The sequence below is a fragment of the Pezoporus flaviventris genome, unplaced genomic scaffold (genome assembly GCF_033815535.1).
Source record: "Pezoporus flaviventris isolate CSIRO_AGI_PZ_B2104156 unplaced genomic scaffold, CSIRO_AGI_Pfla_v1 ptg000041l, whole genome shotgun sequence".
Lineage (NCBI taxonomy): Eukaryota > Metazoa > Chordata > Aves > Psittaciformes > Psittacidae > Pezoporus > Pezoporus flaviventris.
Window position 1 is genome coordinate 8953475 of NW_026892589.1, and position 21747 is coordinate 8975221.

The following is a 21747-nucleotide window of genomic DNA, read 5'->3' on the forward strand; positions in this document are numbered from 1 at the left end:
TCCGCCGAGAGCGGCCCCCAGCGCCCCGGGCGGCACCACCACAACCCCGCCAGGACGCGGCCGGCCCTGCCCGCCCACCCCAGCGGCGGCGAGGGGAAGGCCTGTTCCTCCGCGGCCGCCCCCCCCCCCCCGCCGCCGGGACCGGCGCCGCCGGGCCTCGGGCCCGAGGCCTGTGCGGGGCCGGAGAATGGGGGGATGTGTGTGAGGAGCGGGGCCCGGCCGCCCCCCCTGCCCCTCCGCGCCCGCGGGCCCCACTTACCGCGGGCGCCGGGGCCAGAGTTTCCATTCGCTCCTGGCAGGAAGCGGGGGCGGGGGGCGGCCGGAGCCGCAGCCGCTACCAGCGCCGGCAGGAGACAAACCGCGCCTCCTGCGCCCCGCTCCCGCACCGCGCCTGCGCCGCTGCCCGCCCCCCGCGCTCCGCGCCTGCGCCGCACACAGCGCATGCGCGCAGCCGCACGGCTCGCCGCGGTGCTGACGGACCCGCGCGCCGCTGTCGGCAGTGGTTTATGTCGCGACAGAGTATGGCTTCGGCGGGAAATGGGGCTCAGCACATGGAGGAACGAGGCTCGGGGACAAGGGTAGAAAGCTAACTTTTATTGCAGTGCGGATATGGGAGCGTAATGACCACTGGAAGAGAGTAATTGCCGCCCGCGCAGGTAATAGCGCTGCCCCTTTTCTGCAAGATTTAGTGTTAAAAATACACAGAGAAAATCTGGCTAAAGGATGAACAATAGATTGCTCACCTGGAGCACAGGCAAGGAAATCCTCACAGTGCAAAGGCAGGAATGCAGAAGGGAGGGAAAAAGTAGCTTAGTGCTACTGTTACTTACAATAAATATTGAAAAAAACGTAAACCAACAATTGCAGAATAGTTCAGCAATAAAGAAAATACAACTTGCACCTGTTCAGTAGTGACACTCAGCTCCCATTTAAAACCAGGCATCTCGCTGTTCTTAACACCACAACTGAAGAAGTGATGTGGGCTGAATCCCGGCAGTATGCAAGCATTGCTTTCCAGGGTTTGACATACACTAGCAGCTGGGCATCAGAGTAACTTCTACACTGAGTTCATCGCTGCCAAAGAAGTTACTGTGGTCTGAGGATTAGGACTGGTCCTTGGAAGTCCTGGTAAATAAATCTAAAATGAAATTTTAGGTGAATATTTGTTACAAGCTCAAAGTACAGAGATCAAACTGTCTTAAGACAAAATGGAAAATAAGTGACACTATGCAAAGATGAGAGTGTTTAAAATTCTATGTAGAAGATAGGTTGAGAAAGTTGGGGCTGTTCAGCCTGGAGAAGAGAAGGCTGCGTGGAGACCTCATAGCAGCCTTCCAGTGTCTGAAGGGGGCTTATAAGGATGCTGGGGAGGGACTCTTCATTAGGGACTGTAGTGACAGGACAAGGGGTAACGGGTTAAAACTTAAACAGGGGAAGTTTAGATTGGATATAAGGAAGAAATTCTTTCCTATTAGGGTGGTGAGGCACTGGAATGGGTTGCCTAGGGAAGTTGTGAATGCTCCATCCCTGGCGGTGTTCAAGGCCGGATTGGACAGAGCCTTGGGTGACATGGTTTAGTGTGAGGTGTCCCTGCCCACGGCAGGGGGGGTTGGAACTGGATGATCTTAAGGTCCTTTCCAACCCTAACTATTCTATGATTCTAAAATCAATTGCACATAAGTAATACAACATCTGGGGATATACTATTTTCTAAAGAGTAGAGGATTTCGTAAAAGACTATTCCCCCATCATTTTCACTTATTTTCAGTAAATTTTAAAGTAAGCAACACTAGTAAAGATTTAAGAATTAATTTTCAATAGCAAAATGTGAATTTAAAACTACAAGTAAAAGGTTACCTGATATGAGTGGAGTCACCAAACGCATCTGCACAGTTGTCCTTGGATCGACGGTTACAACTGGTTCTGTCAACTGCTGCTGCTTGAAGAAAAAGGCCGGGTGTTGTGGGCTCTGGGTGTGCTGGGACCAGGGACAGTTGTGGTAAAACAGGTATGGCTGGAGATACTGTATGTCCCAAGGCCTGTAAGTGTCATCAAACACAGTGTATTCTTAACATTTACATGTGTTCCAAAGTGTTAACAAAAGAGGACGTGAAGTTTTAAGAAATTCTTTCAAATGAGTGAGATACACACACTGAAAAAGTATCATTATATTAGTATCATAAAATGACATTTGTTCCGGTCTATATATAGAATGCCTTTTTCAGCATCATTAAATCCATTCTGGGATGAAGCCCAAAATCCTGATTCTTTAAGAAAGAGCTTGTCTGTAATTAAGTTTTGAATAGTATTCTTATATCCATGAGCAAGAGTCTATTTTTTAAGTAACATTAAATTCCACCACCTCAGCTCGGTTAGAATAAAATGCTCCCATTACTCAGTGTCCCAGTTCTCCAGATTTGCTGAGAGTCCTACACACAGCCTCACCAAAGTCAAAACAGATGCTATAAGTGTACATGAATCCAGGCTTGCAGATTCATTTAGCTGTGAGGAACGTATTTCTCTGCCTACTGTGTTTCCCCCTGTGGTTGACACTGGGTTGGGATTTGCTCCACTGTTCCTCTTGCTTCTGACTAGGCTGTTGCTCCAGTTTTATTTCAGGCAATGCCTACGACAACAGAAACAGATGGAAAGGCGGGGACGGACCACAGCAGTAGGCTTCTTTTGAATTATTTCAGTAGATAAAAACCACGGCCATGAAGTCATGTAAAGATTCATCCTGGAATTATTTCCTAATTGTCTGTACCAACAATTGTGACAGAAAATTCTGACCTAACAAAAAATTATTATATAGCAGGGTTGCCTGCTTTGACATTGCTAAAATACCAAGAAATGAGACAACCACAGAAGTGGTGTTACCAAACACTAACAGCAATGAGGAATTTAAAATAGAGGAAAGAAACCTCAAAACAAACAGAAAAACAAACAGAAACCCCGGTCTTCACAATGTAATGCACATCTCAAGCTCACCTTTCCTCCTGGATCTGCAAGTGCTTTTATGTAACAATTTTGACATTGCTTCGGGAAGCCATAAACATAGTTACAAGTGTTAAAGACATGGCAGACAAAGTCCTAGTTTGCTGTCTCTGCTGGTGACACAATAGCAAGGTTTCAAGGAAGTGTCTGTAACTGTTTTGCAGCCTAGGAGGCAGAGAGAAATCACCCCAGTGTAACGTCTCAATTAAATGCTTTTCTTGTGTGCACAGGCATGTGTAACCCTTAATTGAGGTCTAACCATGCTGTCATAAACTTTGAAGTAAAAAGTTTTTGAAGTCAAAATAAACAAAGCACCATCTTACTTTGAACAGCGCCGAGTCTTCAGCAGTTAGCCATGCAGGATCATGTTGACCACTGTCAGCAGCTGACTTGACGACAGCTAACAAAGGTCTCACAAAATGCGTTTTCTGTTTTATCCAGAGGAGTGTCTTCTGAGCTTTGCTCTTCTGTCTTGTTTTCAATATTCTTCGAGTCATCTGGCCAAAAAGGGAAGGTGGAGGAACAACTGTCCTTCTATGGCAATGCTTCTTTTCTCTCAGTTGAAGCTAAGTGGCAGGACAAAGTTATTATGTCTGTCAAAAAGCAAAGACTTGGAGATCCCTTATGTTACCATGCTATAAGTATTTTGTCTGGTGTATGTTAAGAGTTCCTCTTTCACTTCTTCTGAAGTGTTTTGCGCCTCGTTGGCATGCTGATATTCCCATTTTATATTTGTGGGTTTTAACTCCTTTTAGGAAGAAAATTTGTACACTTTAAAATATTAGTACATTTCACAATAACTATACTAACAATGGTACATTGCCACTGACCTGAGTCACACCTTTTACAGGCTAACAGGCATAGTAAAGTTAATTAAACTGAATTTTAATTCCTTTTGCTTGCAAATAACAGCACCATAATTAAGATAGAAAAGAGATCTAAGGACCAAAAATCCGACATTCCCCTCATGTCACACCAATATCACTGAGAATAGGCTCCTTCCATTTACCTAACTGGAAAACAAGAGAATACCATTGCAGTTACTATGCACACTGACTGAGTTATTATGCTGTGTGTGCTTCGTCGTTTTTATTGTCTACAGACTAAATTGAATCCCTTCTATTGTGCTGCCTTGTTTTGCTTTAAGGCAAAGTATTCCTTCATGTTTTCTACTGCATCTGGCAGAAATCATAACAATGCAACTTGAAACAAAAAATAGGAAAAGAACGACTTCACTATATTGTTAATGTTTGCTCAAATTGTAGGCCCCAGAGGGTACTGAAAATCGTACTGGGGAGGGAAATGAACATGCTTTCAATTTATCCTCAGGCAATGCCAGGGCACTCTACAAAAAAGCAAAAGCCCCTGGAGTAAGGCTGAGGAAGTGCCAACATAAAAGCAGCAACTACACTTATAGTACTAACAATGTAGATAGCTACAGATAATGAAAGCCAAAGCAATTATGAAATTGTGAAATATTGTGAAATAAAGCATCTGTATTTCAAACACAAATTACTCATAAATGTAGGACAACTAGTGGCATGCCTCTTGGAAACACCCCGGATGCCTCATCAAATAGTAATATGACTGACATATTTCATATATAATTACATATTTGTGTGACAGCTACATACATAATTTGCTTAAATAACTAATAAAATTATGCAAATTAATTTTGCAAATGTATTAAACTTCCCTTTACCATTTTCCCTCCTGCTATGAGCATATATTAACTATTATCTTGAGCAAGAGGTCCTCTTACCAGATGATGCCAACTGTGAGCACCACTCTCATTAACTCTTACATATGTGAGAAAATGGATGTTCAAGAAAAGCTCCAGTATAATCAAGTACTAGAATCATCTGCATCAAAATCAATACACGATGTCCTCTTGATTTCAGCTTCCAAAACAAGGCAGCCAGAGCTTTCATCTTGCCTGTTTATGAAATAAGAACTTGTAGGTTCTGCAGATAGCATTCAACAGTTAGAAAAAGCACATTCACACAGTTATAACAAGTGGTAGGGGTTTTATACCTGAATCCGCAGGTATAAAAAAAACAGGTGTAAAAATGCTGCACCAGTCAGGGATCTGGAAACTGTAGAAAATGAGGCCTTGCTACCTGCTGCATTTAATGGAGTAGGGAAGTATCTGTTCCTTTAGATTAAACTTCAAGACCTTTTTCTTCAAGACCTTTACATATAACCATTTAATGGGTGTATGTATAAGGAGGAGTTACTACATACAAATTCAGAGGAGCAACAGCCACTGCTAGCAATACTCACAGATCTCTATAAAATGAACCAAAACTTTAATAAACTAATTTTTAACAGCTTGGCCTATTAGCTACTCAAAAACAGTAATAAAGAAGGTATCTGCATGGAAGCATAAAGGACAGGCTAAAGGTAATTAAAAGTAACCTGGTAGATGAAGTCTATACATATTACTTGCTTTCACCTGTTACTTAAACAAATCAGTCACTGGACCGCTGCATACCTGTTTGGTTTGAGCTTCACTGGGGATGAAGGAGAACAGCAGATCTCTTCAATAAGCTTCCTGGTTATCTTCAGTTTCAGCAGTATTTGTGCTTTGTAAGTAGTTTGGTGTTCAATCCCAATCACATCAAAGACAGACTGGTCTGCATGCTTAAGTTATAAAAACCAAACAAACCAACCCCTCAACCTAAAGAAATATTCAACCATTCAGTTGCAGTAAAAAAAGGTAACAGTACTACATTATCTGAGAATGATTAAAAAGCTCAGAGCTGATGCCAGAATCAAACCAAAATGTGGAAGAACGTTGTAAAGTGTTATGTGATTTTGCAGAGAGCAGCTGTCATTACTTTAAAAGGTTTCAGCAACCTACACCATGAAATTAGAGCATTATGCTCATGTTACCAGAGTCTAAACCAGGATGGCACCTCAAGTTACAAGCTCTGCAATTAATTCAATGCTTGTGATTAAAGTATTTGTCTTTGTAGAACTGACATTCCAGACTCATCCATTCCCACTTTGATACGTTAACACTACTTCCTTCACAAGTCTTGGACACTTACCCTGTCCACCCACCCCCAAATGATTTCCCCAAGTGGCTCAAAGGAGTAATTATTTGAAGTTCCCAGGACACACAATGCTACTGTTGCAGCTTTGTCCAGTTTTCCTTAAACAGGTAGTATGGCTGGAATCACTAGAAAAAAACAGATTAAACCCCTTGCAATGTAACTTTTAACAGGCTATAGTTGAAACTGAATTGTGGAATCTGACACAGCCTCTCATCTGCAGAGCTGTACACAGTTTAACTATGCCCTTACTACTCCTCAGGACAGGGTAAGAATTACATCTGTCCCTTGATTTCAAGACCCATCAGTTTAGGTTAATTGAGAACTTAAAGCAAAACTAGAAAATGTTGCAAAACCAGAAAATGTGGCAAAACAGCCTGACCTTCTTTGAGAAGTATAGCATATTCTCAGCACACCTGCTAAATCCAGTACTACCATAAAGTCAATGGTTATACATAATCTTGGTAGTTGCTTCTGAATATAAATTAATTGGCAACACAGAGTTAAATATTTAAATGGAACCTGAACTATGTGTAAGAAGTTTTATGTCCTAAGCCCCCAGCTCTCCCAGTCAATTCAAGCACAAGAGAATTACTTCCCTACTCACCTTCCAAAGATCCCATTCTAATGCATTCAGCACTAGAGAAGCAATTGTAAACTCCAGCATGTCTAATACACAGGAAGAACTTGGAAGCCAAGGACTTAACGGATCAGGATGATTACACACCCTGAGCATCTGCGTCAGAACATGGAGGACGCCGACAAAGTGCCCACTTCTGAGATATTCTTGAGTTCTGTTATTTAAAATGAAAATGTAATTTAAATTATCTTTTAAAAAACCCAGTGCTTTTTAGGAGCTTAGGTATTTCTGCACACTCGCTTTGTTTTTCTGAATAAATCTGATAACACCAAGTTATCAAACACAGAAAAGTATGTTTAAAAATGCAGTCTTCCACTCCTCCAGCTTCTCTCACATTCACACAAACATTTAATAATTTACAGAATATATTCTGATTTTAAATCTCACACTTCTCAAATAGCCACTCTATTTCAAACTGAAATTACAGCAGATAGTATATGAAACACATTGTCAATATTGAGGTCTTTTTTCAAAATGCCTGAATAAATATAACTTTAAAATACCAATTTCACTGGGAAATACAAACTAGACATATCAGAAAAGCAATGTAACCATATAACCTAAGATATGCAGTTCCTAAATGACTGAAGAACTAAATTTAGACAAAACCTGTGATGCATGATCAATTGCCCAAGTTATAAATACTTTGTCCCATATATAGTAATTGAAGATTATGGGCTATTTATGTTTCTTTTTACCTTGTAAAATCACTTGATATAAATAAATAAACACAAGAGGAAGAAAATGCTGAATGCAATTGCCACTTAGTGTAAAACATGATTAGCCTGCACAACACTACGCTTATGCCAATGAGCTTTAATGTGGGCTTTAGGAGTGCCCATGACTAACTTAGAAACAACACGTCAGCAAACAAGCTCTATTATTGTAACTGGAACAGTTCCTAACTTTAACGATGAATGACCACCCTCAACAGATGGACCTTGGTTGAGACAAGATGTCTTCATACATTGACTTTTGCTGATCAGAAAGAGTACATGTAAGCACGTGGTAGTATTTTCTTGGTAACAGCTTCTCAATGTGAATTTTGGACCTCTGCAAAATGAATGACTGCATTACCCAAAATAATAGAATGCAATGATTTCCTAGTTTTATTTCCTCAGAGAAAGATACTAGAGTTAAGACACTATCCTCAAGGGAGATGTACTCTGTAGTCTTACTGCAACTCTCTGGTAATGATCTTTATTCCCCTCCACAGAAGCTACTTCCATAAAATCCAGATAGATTTGGGAAATCCCTGAAATCAGGAAACTGGCAATGGCCCACACATCTTTTAAGGCAGTAGGCAAAAGTATATCCATCAAGAGTAAACAATGATGACTGCAGATAATTAAAATAATAATTAAGATCTATTTCATAACTTAATTAGATCACAGCAAAGAAAAAATTAAACCCTGTCATTTTAAACACTGCAGTTGTTTCAGAAAGTAACTGATGGACAAAAGCAATAAGAAAAATTCGAATGAATGCTTCAGACCTCTGGAGATTGAATATTGCATCCCAGCGCTCCTGTGTCAGATTGTTACCATTCTGCCTTTCATCTAAAACTAGGTACCTGCATTGTACTTTCATGAATGCTTCACAGTCTTTAAAGAATTGCTTGCAGGAGGAAGGTCTTGGGGTTAGTCCATTCCTGCAATGTAAAACCACAAAATCCTAAAGGCTTTCTTTGATGGCTTTAATAGCAGAGATTATTGTTTCCTCCTCTAGGATTAGATTGAGAATTGCTGGTCAGCAAAGCAACTTTTATTGGGGAATACCAAACTCTGCTTATGAACCAGTACTTATGAAATAAGAAAATAGCTTCATTTTTCCAGTATGCTCACAACAAAAGAGAGAAGAAACAAGTTGTGAAATGACTATGCTGAAGTTTTTAATCACAATGGTATAACCATAACTCAGGCTGATATTTTCCTTGTGTACTAGTTACACTACCCAGTACATTGTTCCACAATACCCATCTTCTTCAAAAAAGTTCTCATGGGTTTCCAAGATGCAGAAGAATTTTCAAAGCAGGACACAAGCATTTCAGTTCAAATCTCCCACTTCAGCACATTCAAGTTTTGTGAAACAACAAGAACAGAACCCCAGTTACCTACGGAGATAAAAGGTACAGCATGATAGGAAATGACTGCATAACACTTCAGAGTTACAATAAAAGGCAAATGTGTGTATCTCGACAACATGCACTAACAATGAAAGGAATTGCATATTTTTTTACAAGATTTATTCCAGATACATTTCTTTAAACTATACATATTAAAAGCAATTATTTTTTCTCCTGTTACAGAAAATGCATTCAACCAATGAACTGTTAAAAATACAGATTTATAAAACAAAAGAGCTATAATATTTCATACCTTCATTATATGCCGGGTGTGCAAAAAAAAGCAACAACTTGCACTGTTTTTCCAAGTCCAGGTTCATCAGCCAGCATGCCATTGAGATTTATCTTATACGGCTTTACCAACTACTCCAGCCCAGACTTTCATAGACTCTAAGACTGGTATGATTTGAGCACTGCTTCTGGGTAACAGCACTTCTGCAGCAGCAGCAGCATCTGCTAAATCTGGCACATATTTCTCTATAGTAAATGTGAGAAGTTCTGGAAGTACCACTTCCTTCTGAAGGTTCTCTTTCTTAATCAGTCTCTTATTTCTGCACAAAACAATAAAAATCATAGTGCTGCCATATCCAAGACGAATCATTCATTCACAGACTTGATGCTATCTACAGTTAATTCAGCATCTAAAGAACATAAGAATTCTACCCTAAAGAATATTGTAAGTTTGTAAAATCTTACAGTAAAAAGGGCAAAAACCTACATAAAGAGGGCAATCTGCAGGTGCACACATGAATTCAGTCTCATTCGTGGCTCACAAGGGACGTAAAACTAACCCAGATACAAACAAGAGCTCAGCAACAAAAAGTCTTTATAAAAGCTTTAGTAAGCTACAGGAAGTTAGCAAGCTAGAGAAAGGAGATATTTATGACTAAAAACTAAGATTGAAATAATAGCTCCTAAATATTCATTTTGGTAGGCTTATACTACCAGTATGCAAAAGTTAAAAAAAGGTCAAAGTCCTTATTACCTGGTTTTGACCTGGTCAAGTCCTTATTACCTGGTTCTGTGAGTTTCATGCTGTCTTCTTCCTTTCTTCTAACTCTACTTGCGGTTTTAAAGCTACCACCTAAAACGGACAGAGGGGTGGGGGGGAACAGCAGAAGGAAATGACAAATATGAACATATTCAGCTTCAAATATAGCTATGAATTACTAAACAATTCTTCAATAGCAAGTCAGACCTCAAGTAGGGCTACAATGCAGAGCACTCGAAGAAAAACATAGCGTGTACAAAACTGACCATGAATAGAAGTCATCAGATAACAAGCGAGAGCTGCCTGAGAATACCTCACATCAAAACTCAAATGTCTGCAGTGAGCCAGCTGCACCAGCTAGGATTAGCGAAGCACTCTCCTTCATGACATATAAGGCCTGAAATTATTCATGAAGCTATATTTACCTCCAGATAACATTCACTACGTGAGCTGAGCAAATGACATAAATGAACAGAGATGTTCACAGAAGTAAAATTTCAAGGGAAACTAGCAGAAGTGCCAAAAAATTAATCTTGTCTAGACTTTCTTAATGAGACAGGTGTTACTGTTTCTGAGGATACTCTCTTCCCAGTATTCAGACAGACTATTTAATGGTACAGAATAGACAACAACAGCAATGACAACTCATAAAAAACAGATGTTCAAAGCCACGTACACAATAATATGCAAACCTGATACTTGTTTTTTTTACAGGAGCTGGAGTCGGTACCAAAGTCACAGCCTGCTCGTTGTACCTGCTGAAGAAAAGCTGGGCTCCCACTCTGCAGAACAGGTAAGGAATTATGCAAACTTGACAAGTTTGGCCCATTTTGCTGTTGATTTTGCTCCTGGCTAATCTGTTGAGCCACTTGAGGAACAGAAGTCATCCCACCTATAGAGAAACTTCTAACAATTATGATTTCAGTAATTAAAATAGTAGAATATCAAAAAGAACCAAAGAAATTGGCAATACAGACTGTTACATAGCTGGTCAAATCAACTTTCTACCATACCACAGTAAAACTGCACACCTAAAAGCTATAAAGATGCAAATCAATCAGCATGCCAACTGTCTAGAATGTACTTACCAGCTCTTTAATTTAACAACACAAAGATTATTTCTAACAACATCCTCCAGAGAGGTGCCAGCAGGGCAACCAACCTTCATCAGGGCATCAAATGACCAAAAAGGAAAGGTTTCATGCAACAACATTAATTAAACAACAAATTAGGTACAGAGGGTGCAAACTTAAGCCCAGTGCGTGAAAACAAGATGTGCAGTGCTCACTAATATATTTCTTCAGTGCTTTCTAATATATTCTCCACAGAGTTTTTAAATGATGTAATAATTGCTATTAGATATAATGCTACACTTACAGAAAAGCTTATTAAAGCAATTATCTTTAATTACAAAGCTTAAAACTTACATTTAATTATACATATTCTATCACAAATGAGTAATGTAAGTACTAGATGTACCAGCATTACTTTAAAGGTTGTGACAACTTTTTTAAAGCTGTTATCAAGGCTAATTATGAGTCTCTACATGAAGTACTATTTTGGAACTAAAATAAAGTTAACTAAATAAAGTAGTTGTTATCAATACAATAATGCATCAGTCTACCACTTCCAAAGCTCTATTCACATTTACCTTTGAATTCACTCTTTATTTTGCTATGAAACTGTTTTTATGCTCCCAGAATTGCTTTTTGCCCAACTTTTTAGAAAGAGAGCCCATCTCAATGGTTATTAACCTTTTAACTCGGTTTAACCACTTGAATCCTTTACCATTCCAGTAGATTTATCCAGTTACTTTGCTTCTATCAGTCGGAGACAGAGGATTCCTGCAGCACATAGTGAGTCTTGGCTGGGTACATAGGTACTTCGAAGGGACAGTCAACAAATGCTTCAGGCTTTCTCCAGCCCATAGAGGCATGGTGTTGAGACTGAGGGAGGACAGTCCCCTCGCACGCAGCCATACTCTGGAGATGATGGAAGCTGGAACAACGGAGTGATGCCTGGCATCACTAAAGCAGTTCCCTGACCTCTCATTTCCTGAAACACTGTCGTTTGAGGGGCAGCATGATTTGTAAGTACATTACAGCCATGTATTAACACATTATACTTGTAATTAATATAAACCCAGGCAGGGTTTAAACGCTGCCTTGAGAACGCTGTACCGCCAGGCCAGGCTGCGAAGAAGCTCCAGCGCGAAGATAAAGTTATCGGGATGTACAGGGACAATTCGGTACCGACCCTCTGCTCGGCGCCGCAGACCCGCTCCCTGCAGCCTTCCGGTCAGGAGCGTCCTGACAGGCTCCGTGCTGACCCTGCCGCCGCCACGGGGGCTGCGGTGCCCAGCGGGGAGGATGCAGTTTAGTGACCGCCTCGGCACTCACCGGGCCCCCGGACCATGCCCGTAGCCCCGCTCGGGGTCCCGTTCGCGCCTCAGCACGCACCCAGGCCCCGCCTGCGGCCGCTCCTGCGGTGCCGTTACCCGCCCCTCAACTCGCCTGGCCCCGCCACCGCAGCGCCCCCTCACGGCCGCGGCCCCGCCGCGCTCAGCGGAGCCATCCCCGCCTCACCTGAGGGGGGACATCCCACCCGCACAGGGGTGCGGCGCCGCGCTGGGCGCATGCGCGGAGCGGGTTCGTTCCGCATGGCGCGGTCAAGTGGGACCGGGGCAGTGGCGGAGGATCCCCGTGTCCCTGCGGGAATCCGTTTCCTCTCCCCCCATGAAGCTCACAAGCCGCATCCCACAGCCACACGCGGGGCAGGTCCGTGTGCAAGCCCCTGAGAGGGGCTGTGCGGGAGGCACCCGAGCCCTTCAGGCCTCTGCCCACCACAGCGCTCCGGCTGCTCTCTGCCCCTGAACGCTGCCCATGCCGAGAGCTTTCAAAGGGTCCCCTTTAGAATTTAGACCACTTCTGTATAGTGGTGGTGGTCAAGTATTTTATGGAGCTCCTGGTCCAAAACTGGAGTTGAAATACCAAACAATCCCCTTGAAATAAACCAGCACATACCAAGAGGTAAGAAATACCCTTTTTAATTATTATTACTAGTTTGTTTTCTCCAAAGGCTATAAATAGAAGATCTGAGATCTGAGATACATGTCCGTTTGGGGCCCTTTATTATAAGCAAATAAGGGCAGGGGTGTTTGTTAGATTGAAAGGGATACAAAGAGTTTTGGATAGAAGACTAATGCGAGATTAGGTCAATGGTATGAAGCAGCATGGGGCAGAGATGAAAATCTAGGTAGAGTCCCTCTCCAGAACACTTTTACACACTGCTCTTATAAAATAGAGGTAGGCCTTAAAGATAAAATAAAAAGCTCTGATTAAAACCCAGATAAAACAAACAACTGAATTCCTTTTCAAAGGTCACCTGTGCCCTGGCAGGTCAAAACAAATTCCAGAATAAGACATAAAATTAGAGGCTTTGGGCAGGAACCACTGAACGACCACTCATTTTCAGTAACTATACAGACCCAGCTCGGGAAGTGTATCAAGTGCTTGTAGTAATACCCAAATGCTTAGGGAGTCTTGTTCCATCCCTTCCAAAAGTGTTCTATAGGCAGGCAGGGCAGGAGGGCTGCTGCCTTAACTTGTTTTTTCTTCTACTACCTCCACAGAGAGCTGGAAACATGACCCACAAGTGAAACCACAGTGGGGACAGGAAAGCAAGAACTCCATAGTACACAGAACCCCAAACCACAGAAAATTACACCTCATTCCCAAAGGAAGACAGAGTTTCCCATATTATTGCACACATTCTGAGCAGCTTGATAGGAATTAAGAGTTCACGCACAGAGAATGAATGCAGGCAGCACCATTCCTTTCACGCATACCAAGTTGATTCAACCCCAAGTCTAGCAGATGACTGGATAGTTTCCACTAAAACCAGAAATACTAAACCAGCAGCAACACATTTAGTGATCCACCACAGGCAACACTAGAACATCCATGGCTGCACGCTCTGAATTGCAGTCTTAACATACACCATCTCTTCTCAACTATAGGTGTGGATCCACACCTGTGGAAACACACAGCTGTGGATCTATATTCTTGAGTTTGCCCAAGCACATGGGCAATACTCCCAAAGGCAAGGTCTCATATTGAAATACATGGTTCAATCCATCTTCTGAAATTAAGATCCGTCACTAAGGAATCATTTCTTTCAGACTTGCAAAGCTTTAGAGGATGCAGAAAGCTTGTTTCAATCCTAACAGAACTCGCAGCAGACAACATGATAATGAGTTTCTAACCGTGCATGTTATTCCACCGGAAAGTCATGGAAGACATGGAAAATAAAAGCTTAAGGATGTTTAGAGAGTAAAGGTAAAGAAAGTAATAAAAAATAAGCAAAAGTTCATGGAGTCATAACATCGTAATAATAACAATAAAAAAAGAGTATTTTAAAATCATTTGCCCCATCTTTATGTAGAGATTATACATATTTAAAATACTATCTTCCAGGTAAACATATAATAAAAACATTATTCAAACAGCAGTTAAGATATCCTGCAGTACAAGACTCCTTTAGAATGCTGCTTTCTCTTTATACTATTTTCAAGTGTATCAGTCAGTGGTATAAAAAGCTTCTTTTATTTTTCCTACTGTACTGTCTTCCCCACCCGGTTTCCCTGGGGCATCCGGTTCTCATCTGCAAGCACACAAACCCCTGCTTGACTGGATTCTTGGATTTAGAAAGGCCACTTCTTTGTAGACACAGGGAGCTGCAAGCAGCAAGGGTCCCACATTCAGCAACTTATTGGCTCAGTCAGAATCACCATCAGAACCATCACTGCCATCAAGATCGCTGCTGTTCTGTAAAGTAAAATGGAAAATGGTTTATCAGTATTCCATATACATCTAGAGACTGACCTCAGCCAGAGACACTGACTTTACGCTTCTCCAAAAGTGTAAGAAAATGGGTCTGGATCCCAGCTTTGTATCTTAGACTTATCTATTGTAACAAAATTCTGTGATGGTAAATGATGTTTCTTGTAGCAAAAAACTTTTGTGTTGGATTACACTCACCATCAGAAGAAATTTCTTCTCATTTGTATTTACAACTACACAATTAGTGTGCTGTATGTGGGAAACTGACCTGGGGGATAATAGCACTAATGCTAATGTTTAAAATAAATGCAGGTGAGACAAGTTAACAAAGTGCTTTGTTTCATGCAAATCCCTCAAAAGCCATTTGTTACATTTTGTTTGCCTGCTGCAGAGACTTTATGTCCAAACTGTATTAGAGATACAAGGGCTCACTAAGACTTGTGTAAAAATGAAGTCAGTTGTACAAAGTAGTATTAGGGAAATACTACAAGTGTTTGCAACTTAAAAGGAAACTGAAGTCTGAGTTCTTAACAGGGAGCCACTCCTTTGTAAGTCAATGAACTTGGGAGGGTGACACAATTTTATGAAGCAAGTATTTTGACTGCTATGATTGGCATCAAAGGATTTCATAAAGAAAGGCTAACATGACAATATGTCTCTAGTTGTTCCTTTTTGCCTCACCACTGCTTGCTGAAAACATATAAAACCTCCAAATCCCACAAATTTAGCATTGACAGTTTAATATCCTACTACAAAAGAAATTCTGCAGGACCTAGACAGTTGCCTTTGTAACAGCAAGCACAGCTCACTGAAGTGCAAGCAGTCTGCAAGATCTCAAAGAAGTCTGCCGTATCATCCCTTAATTTATCCTCCTCCAGACAGCTAACTACGACGCCAAAACTGTATTTGCTCAAGTTTATCTAAAGAAGCAGACCTGCCTCCTGCCAGCAATACATCGGTGATTTGGAACCCGGCAGCAGTAAATCCTGTCGACATTATCATCATGACCCCTGAGCCAAGTAAAGACTCTCCACACCACATGGTTTCTTTGGGTCCCATTTAACCAAACTAATGTGGCATTTGTCATAACCTCCTGTCACACATGCCCCCGTACAGCACTATACTTCAGAAGAACAATTACCCCAAGTACAGAAATAACCCTGAGAAATTTCTGGTATCTTGCTTGTACTGCTTAACAAGGCTGTAAATTTTGGTTTAATATACTGAAACTCTTTTCCATACTCAAACAAAAAATGGCAGACAAGATTAAACTGGATGTTCTTCAGGGCAGGTTCATTATCTACACAAAATAAAGATAATTAAGGATTCCATTAACTGAAGAAAGGCCATTATTTTCTTCTGAGTTGCACTATACAGACATTTTAGCCCTGCCCATTATTTGTCCTTCAAGGACTTGCCAATCCTCTGGCCAAGAAAATCTTAATTACATACAGAACTGTAAGGTATCTTTAGGTCATCAAGTCCAACCCCACACTCAAGCAGGGCTTGCTTCAAAGTTAGATCAGATTGACAAGGGACTTGTCCAATCAAGCACTGTTTTCAGTCACTCCAATAGTTGTCAATTTAAAGCAATACTTAAGAGCTTGACTCAAGATTCCTCATGCGGTTTTCAACCTACTCCTAACATGCCCCAAACATCTTTCCAGTCTTTTTTTTTGGTGAGGCAACCAGAAAAAACAAATATTTAACACCCCCCATACGCTTAAATTGACTTTTTTTTTCTTAATTAAAAAGATGTACTCTTTATTTTATTGCAACATCCAGCTGACAGCAGTCCCTGTTGTCCCATTTTACTCAGTAGTTGTTCTGATGACCCATTTTGAACTCATGGCAGATTTACCTAGAAAACCTGGTCCTAGATTTCCCACTGGTTCCAAACCTTAGTGAGTGAACAGGGCATTACACAAAGAGAGAATCAGCCCCACATCAGAGAATACAAAAAGCCAGCAGATATTTGAAGGGAAATTGTCAACCTGAAAACCAATCTCTCAGACAGCTTCACAAAGGCTGGTAATGTGTCTACAATTTCTGTTGCCAGTTCAAGATTTTGCAATTTGGCCTGTGCTTTAGAGCATCCCTTCCTCCCTCCTTCAACTGCCCCTGCACAAAATAACACTTGTATAGTTCATTCCACTATCATCAAGTGCACAGAGAAGATAACACACATTTCATACTCCAGATGACTGTCATCTTCCATGGCATATTAATGGAAAACAAAAATGTTGCTAAGGGAAGAGCCACTTCAACTTGACAGCTTCCATTTGCTAAAATAATGGCTTCAATCATTACCTTTGAGGTTTTGTTGTTAGCTTGCGTCTCAACAGCGGAAGAGTTGAAGTCATGAATGGAGAGGGTGTTTAGCCAGTTTGCCATGGATTTCTCCTCCCTTTCTGTGTTGATAATGGTAGGATAGATATACTGCTCTTTGAAAACAGCAATCTTCTCCTCCTCCTCTGTCCACTCCAGTGGCTCATGCAGCCCATCATTTCCAAACCGTCTGTTGTATTTTTCAAAGTGTACTCTTTCCAAGACCAGCCCAAGTCCTGGGGCTTTGGGGACATCAACTTTCTCCTCTCCCCAGCTGCGCTCAATGATAGACTCCGCAGCATAGCCTTTCACAATAGCTATCACCAGCCCAATCATCTTCCTTATTTGGTGCATCATGAAACTCTGGCCTTTCACTTTGATCACTGCAAATTCTATGTTTTCCCTCACAAATGGCTCCCCACAGTACATCTCCATTATGTATCGCTTCGCACTGGGGTCCCTGGGTCCCTTCTGAGATGTGAAGTTGTGGAAGTTGTGTGTTCCTTTGTAGCATGCAAGCAGTTTATTTACTCTTTCAAGGGTCTCCTTGTCCAGTCGATAAACCTCTTCTTGCACATCATGGTCTTTATGGGCAAAGGCAAACGTTGGCAGCATGTAGGAGTAGGTTCTGGCATCACACTTGTTCTTGGAGTTGAATCCCCCAGTGACTCTCTTCAGACCTTGTTTTAAAAGTGACATTAGGTTTTTGAATCAGTAGGTGACAACCTGACTGTCATCTTGCTCCTACCAACAAGAATATTTTTTTAAATAAGATACAATCAAAAGAATTTATTTTATTGGGCCCTAATTTCAAGCTTACAGAAACATACATACCTATATTAAAACTAAACTGTTTGTAAGTAAAATTATAATAGTAAGAGAGAGACCTTCTGCAGGAGAGCTCCTCTTTGAAAACATTTTATCTGCCCATTGCAGTATCCTTACCCAGAATTCTGATGTGAGAAGGAAGATGGTTATTGATCTTTTCCAAGATGTCATCTATTAGCCTGACCTTTAGTGACACAATCTGTCCAGCTGCAGATACACCCTGTAAAAACCATAAAACACAACCACATCAATTATGTGCCTTGGAACCCCTGGGATAGCACTTTCAGAATTGAAATAGCTGAAGAACAAGTTTATTCCTTTTCCTGACTGGTCATTTCAGGCTGAAGCAAGGCAAAGGCAAGGCCACAGGCAGAAATCCAAGTCACCACTCCTGGAAGACCTGCTGGTGCTGTACAGTCATACCACACCTCAGTAACCTTAGCAGAACATTGCACTCCTCTCCATGACATCTCACTGTATTTGACTGCTCTTAAATAAAGCGCCAACTTTAAGATCAGCTCTGAACTCCAGTTCAGACTTCAGAACCTCACTGTGGCAGGCTTAAAAAACAACCAAGATGCAGCTAAACTCTCAAGCACCACATCAACCAGACAACAGCAATGAGAAGCTGCAGCAGCAGGTTGAGAGGCTGAAGCAGCTGAACGTGCAAACACAAAGCTTCAGTACAAAGCACCAGTTTTACAAACACCATCTAATCAATAATGTGCTCTTTCTAAATACTTGCTTGTACTTGAATTTAGCAGTGGATGAAAGGAGAATTTTCAAGCAGCAGTCGCTGTGAATAGTATTTGCTATTGGATCTCACTCTAGAGAATACTTTGCCAGTCAACCCCAGTAACACTGGTGGAAGTACACCAGTTTGAGAGCACAGGTCCTAACCAACATACCTTGTCTGTTCGAGCACACCGCTGAAAAGACATTTTCTTCATGTCTTCCCCATGGTTTTCTGGGATGCAGCCTGACTGAACAAGGGCAGATACTAAGTCATCTTCAATCGTCTTGAACTGTGAAGATCCTACATTTCTCTAGAGAAAAAGAAGAAATAGAACAAACAGTAATAACTGGATAACTGAAAAGCTTTGTTAATTGAACACTGTTGTAAATTCTTTGAAAGTCTTCCCTTCACAGCCCTAAAAACACTGCCATTCTCTAACAAAGCTAATTACACCGTACCAGAGAGTGTTAATAAAACTTCTACATCCTGATTTACCTTCTACTGTTATTGCAAGTGAAGGATCATTTCCCATTTCATTGTGCAATGCTTCTGCAGCATTTTAATGAGTCCTTCAATTGCTTGAGAGGGCACCAATGAAAAAGTTAATACTATTTTAGTTAACACTAACTGTGAGTTAACAGCTACTGCTCCCAGCCTATTCTCTGCCAATTCTACTTGTAGAAATGGTGTTGGGTTCTGTTGCTCAGTTCACCTGAGCTGTTGTGCAGACGACTATGGTATTCTCCAGTGACTTTGCATTCAACTCACAGATGAGCAACAGATGCACAACTCCACTGGCGTGTAAGGCTGTGAAGCACACCTCCTCGACACATACCACTCAATTAGCAGTAAAGTTAATAGGCACTTACACGGATGTGCCCACAAGCATAAGGCTTACTGCTGTTGAACAGATCTATGTTGTTGCATAAGCATGAAAGACTCCGTTCCCCATCTGTGTGCATCTTATCAATTATCCTGTGGAGCTTTTAAGGTACTCAATTGCTTGCGGAGCCTGCAGTGCACTGAGCGGAGCAGCAGATGGAGCAACATCATCTTGGTGCTGCCAGTACTGTGTGCCACAAGACCATCCCTGCAGGGCAGGCCTGGAGTCTGGGGTTGTAACAAAGCAACATCCCTTTTATTCCACATGCAAACACAGATGTCTTGCAACAGTTTTCCTGTTTCTAAACTGCTACAAGCCACACCATTAGAGTGCATCAGAGAAGGGCCAATTTCAAATGTTTTCAAGCACAGATAATCTTTGTGAAAGTACAAGAAATGGCAACACAGATGCAAATTTAACTCTGTTACATGTGTCAGGCATCCAAAATGTGCACGTGAGACAACCTGAGGTCTAACCTAGAAATTTAACCCAACTGCTTTGAAATACAAAGCTTCAAGCAGAAGCTTTGGAGCACCGGTCAGAAGAGGATCACTGGTGAAAAGGGGATCACTAGACAGCACTGGGGTTTGACAGAACAGTGCTTTCAGTCTCCTCAAGAGCCTTCTCTGCAGCAGTTTTTGAGAGATTTGTGCTGATGCTCTATACTAAAGGCTGACTGAAATACTCTGAGCTGTAACACTGTCTTTTTTCATTCAAGCTACTACCGAGACATTTGAACCCAGGCGTGCACTGCTCCTGCCCCAGCTTCTCAAGCTACAGCCGCTTCCCTACTTGGTCACTGTGACTAGTTACAGACCTAACAGACTTCAAAACTAAAGCAGATCACGTCACTTTGTCAAACCACATACCTGCATCCCATGGTAGCCTTTCCCCGAGTATGCCATCAGCAAGACAATCTTCCTTTTGGGTAACCTTTTATTCTGATCCTCCCCATCTTCCTCATCTGCATCTCTCTTCAACCTTTTATTCTGATGCCCATTTTCTTCTATCCTCTCCACTACCTCACTGCTGCTGCTCAGCCTCTTCGGCTGGCTGGCAACCGCTGCTCTCAGATCCTCAGCCATCATAAGGACCTGCAAGAGACACAGTAACAGAGGGGAGTCAGCAAGGAACAGCTGGCAGCTCCAAAGGGGACGCAGGGCTCTAAAAGAAGCCGGAGGCAAGACGGGCACTCGTTGCCCTCTCCCCTCAGGCCCCATGAACGAGGAGGGGGCTGAGCCGGCGCTGCCCACAGCCCGAGAGCACCAGCGGGGCCATAAAGGCCCGAGCCGAGGCGGCTCCCCCGCTGCCCACCCGGCCTCCCCGCGGTCCCTAGCTGAGGGCCCGGCGGTACGCACGCAGCGCAGCCGGCGGCAGGGCCCTCCGCACGCCGCGCTCCCCGGGGCCGCGAGGCCGCAGCTCAGAGCCGCCAGCCCCCAGCGCAGCCGCAGCATCGCCCCCCGAGCGCAGCCCGGGCCACGGGTGGGAGAAGCCGCGGCCTCAACCCCAACCCCGGCCGCACGCTTCCCGCCGCCGAAGCCGCCACTTACAGGGCCGCTGCGGAGCGACGGCGCTGCGCAGGCGCGGCGTGGGAGAACCGCGTGAGCGTTACGGCGGCCGCGCAGGGACAGCGCGGTGCGGTTCTCGGTGTTCCTCGTGGCTCTGCGGTTGAACGGCGACGCTGCGGTAAACATGAGCGGTGTAAGGGCACAAAGCCACGCGAGGAAACCAGCCCTGCCGGCAGCACAGGGAGGGAACAGCCACGGCACACAGCCCTGTCCTTGGGAGCTCCGCATCCCCTCCATGGAGGCTCCCTGCTCACCCTTCCCCACGCAGCCGGTGTCCGCATCCAGCACAGGCACCCACGGTTTCGTTGTCCCGCCGGGATGAGGTCCCCAGCCAGGCCACGCTGTCAGACACGCGGTTACTTGTGCAACAAGGGGAAGCGGTGCAGCACGTCCGTTTGAACCGGCACCTCCGAGTTATTCCTGCAGCGGGACGGGGCGGGGGGGAGCCGGCTCCGGCGGCGCCGTGTTCAGAGAGGTGATAGAAGATGTGCTGTCACAGCGCTGCTCCAAGGGGAGCGGGAAGGCACGGTCCTATCGCTGCAGCCAGGGCGGCTGCGGCTTTGCCTCGTTTCCTTGGGAAGTGAAGCCTGTGCTGTGCCCGTCTGTCCATTAACCACCGCCATGGCTTCCTGCTCCCTCCCCGCCGTGATTCCTGACCGCTTTCCCAACGTGAGGAAGGGAAGGAGGCTCCAGCTGGAGTGGAAGAACAGTGGTGGGGCAGGAGAAAGACTCGCATGGGTATCCCATGGGGGGAAAA

General features: G+C 43.1%; 2 protein-coding genes and 1 non-coding gene across 7 annotated transcripts; all 3 read right to left on the minus strand.

Moving 5' to 3' along the window:
• Positions 1 to 773: 773 nt before the first annotated feature.
• Positions 774 to 9546, minus strand: LOC133275867 (E1A-binding protein p400-like). Of its 4 annotated transcripts, none has more exons than XM_061466124.1 (5): positions 7631 to 9546; positions 6658 to 6844; positions 5489 to 5637; positions 1858 to 2039; positions 774 to 1138 (listed from the first exon to the last, which is right to left on the minus strand). In XM_061466124.1, the coding sequence occupies exons 1-5, from the start codon at positions 7762 to 7764 to the stop codon at positions 1104 to 1106; spliced, it is 687 nt and encodes a 228-aa protein (XP_061322108.1). In that variant the 5' UTR covers positions 7765 to 9546; the 3' UTR covers positions 774 to 1103. The 4 variants fall into 4 exon arrangements, 3 of the variants coding, with proteins under 3 accessions (XP_061322108.1, XP_061322111.1, XP_061322109.1); XM_061466127.1 differs by having other exon boundaries at positions 9069 to 9538; XR_009745707.1 differs by lacking the exons at positions 774 to 1138; positions 1858 to 2039 and adding exons at positions 2932 to 3742; positions 4757 to 4930 and having other exon boundaries at positions 7631 to 9533.
• Positions 4240 to 4379, minus strand: LOC133276075 (small nucleolar RNA SNORA49). Its single transcript, XR_009745769.1, has one exon. It is a non-coding gene; the product is annotated as a small nucleolar RNA SNORA49 (small nucleolar RNA).
• A 4670-nt stretch (positions 9547 to 14216) lies between the features above and the next one.
• On the minus strand, positions 14217 to 21063 carry PUS1 (pseudouridine synthase 1). 2 transcript variants are annotated; one of them, XM_061466129.1, is made up of 6 exons: positions 20973 to 21063; positions 20292 to 20516; positions 18712 to 18849; positions 17921 to 18023; positions 16958 to 17655; positions 14217 to 14632 (listed from the first exon to the last, which is right to left on the minus strand). In XM_061466129.1, exons 2-6 carry the CDS (start codon positions 20508 to 20510, stop codon positions 14582 to 14584), a joined length of 1209 nt encoding a protein of 402 aa, XP_061322113.1. In that variant the 5' UTR covers positions 20511 to 20516; positions 20973 to 21063; the 3' UTR covers positions 14217 to 14581. The 2 variants fall into 2 exon arrangements, with proteins under 2 accessions (XP_061322113.1, XP_061322112.1); XM_061466128.1 differs by lacking the exon at positions 20973 to 21063 and adding an exon at positions 20781 to 20877.
• Between the last annotated feature and the right edge of the window lie 684 nt (positions 21064 to 21747).

Bases quoted from the DNA above. Each gene is read 5' to 3' on its own strand.
- LOC133275867 (XM_061466124.1), bottom strand. From the start codon at position 7,764: ATGCAGTCATTCATTTTGCAGAGGTCCAAAATTCACATTGAGAAGCTG. The intron at 5,638-6,657 runs GTGAGTAGGGAA...TTATAACTTAAG, and splicing joins TAGAATGGGATCTTTGGAAG to CATGCAGACCAGTCTGTCTT. The intron at 1,139-1,857 runs GTAACCTTTTAC...ATTTCATTTTAG, and splicing joins GGTGACTCCACTCATATCAG to ATTTATTTACCAGGACTTCC.
- PUS1 (XM_061466128.1), bottom strand. From the start codon at position 20,876: ATGCTGCGGCTGCGCTGGGGGCTGGCGGCTCTGAGCTGCGGCCTCGCG. The intron at 18,850-20,291 runs GTATGTGGTTTG...CTTTTTCTCTAG, and splicing joins AAGGCTACCATGGGATGCAG to AGAAATGTAGGATCTTCACA. The intron at 18,024-18,711 runs GTATGTTGGTTA...TGGTTTTTACAG, and splicing joins GGTGTGCTCGAACAGACAAG to GGTGTATCTGCAGCTGGACA.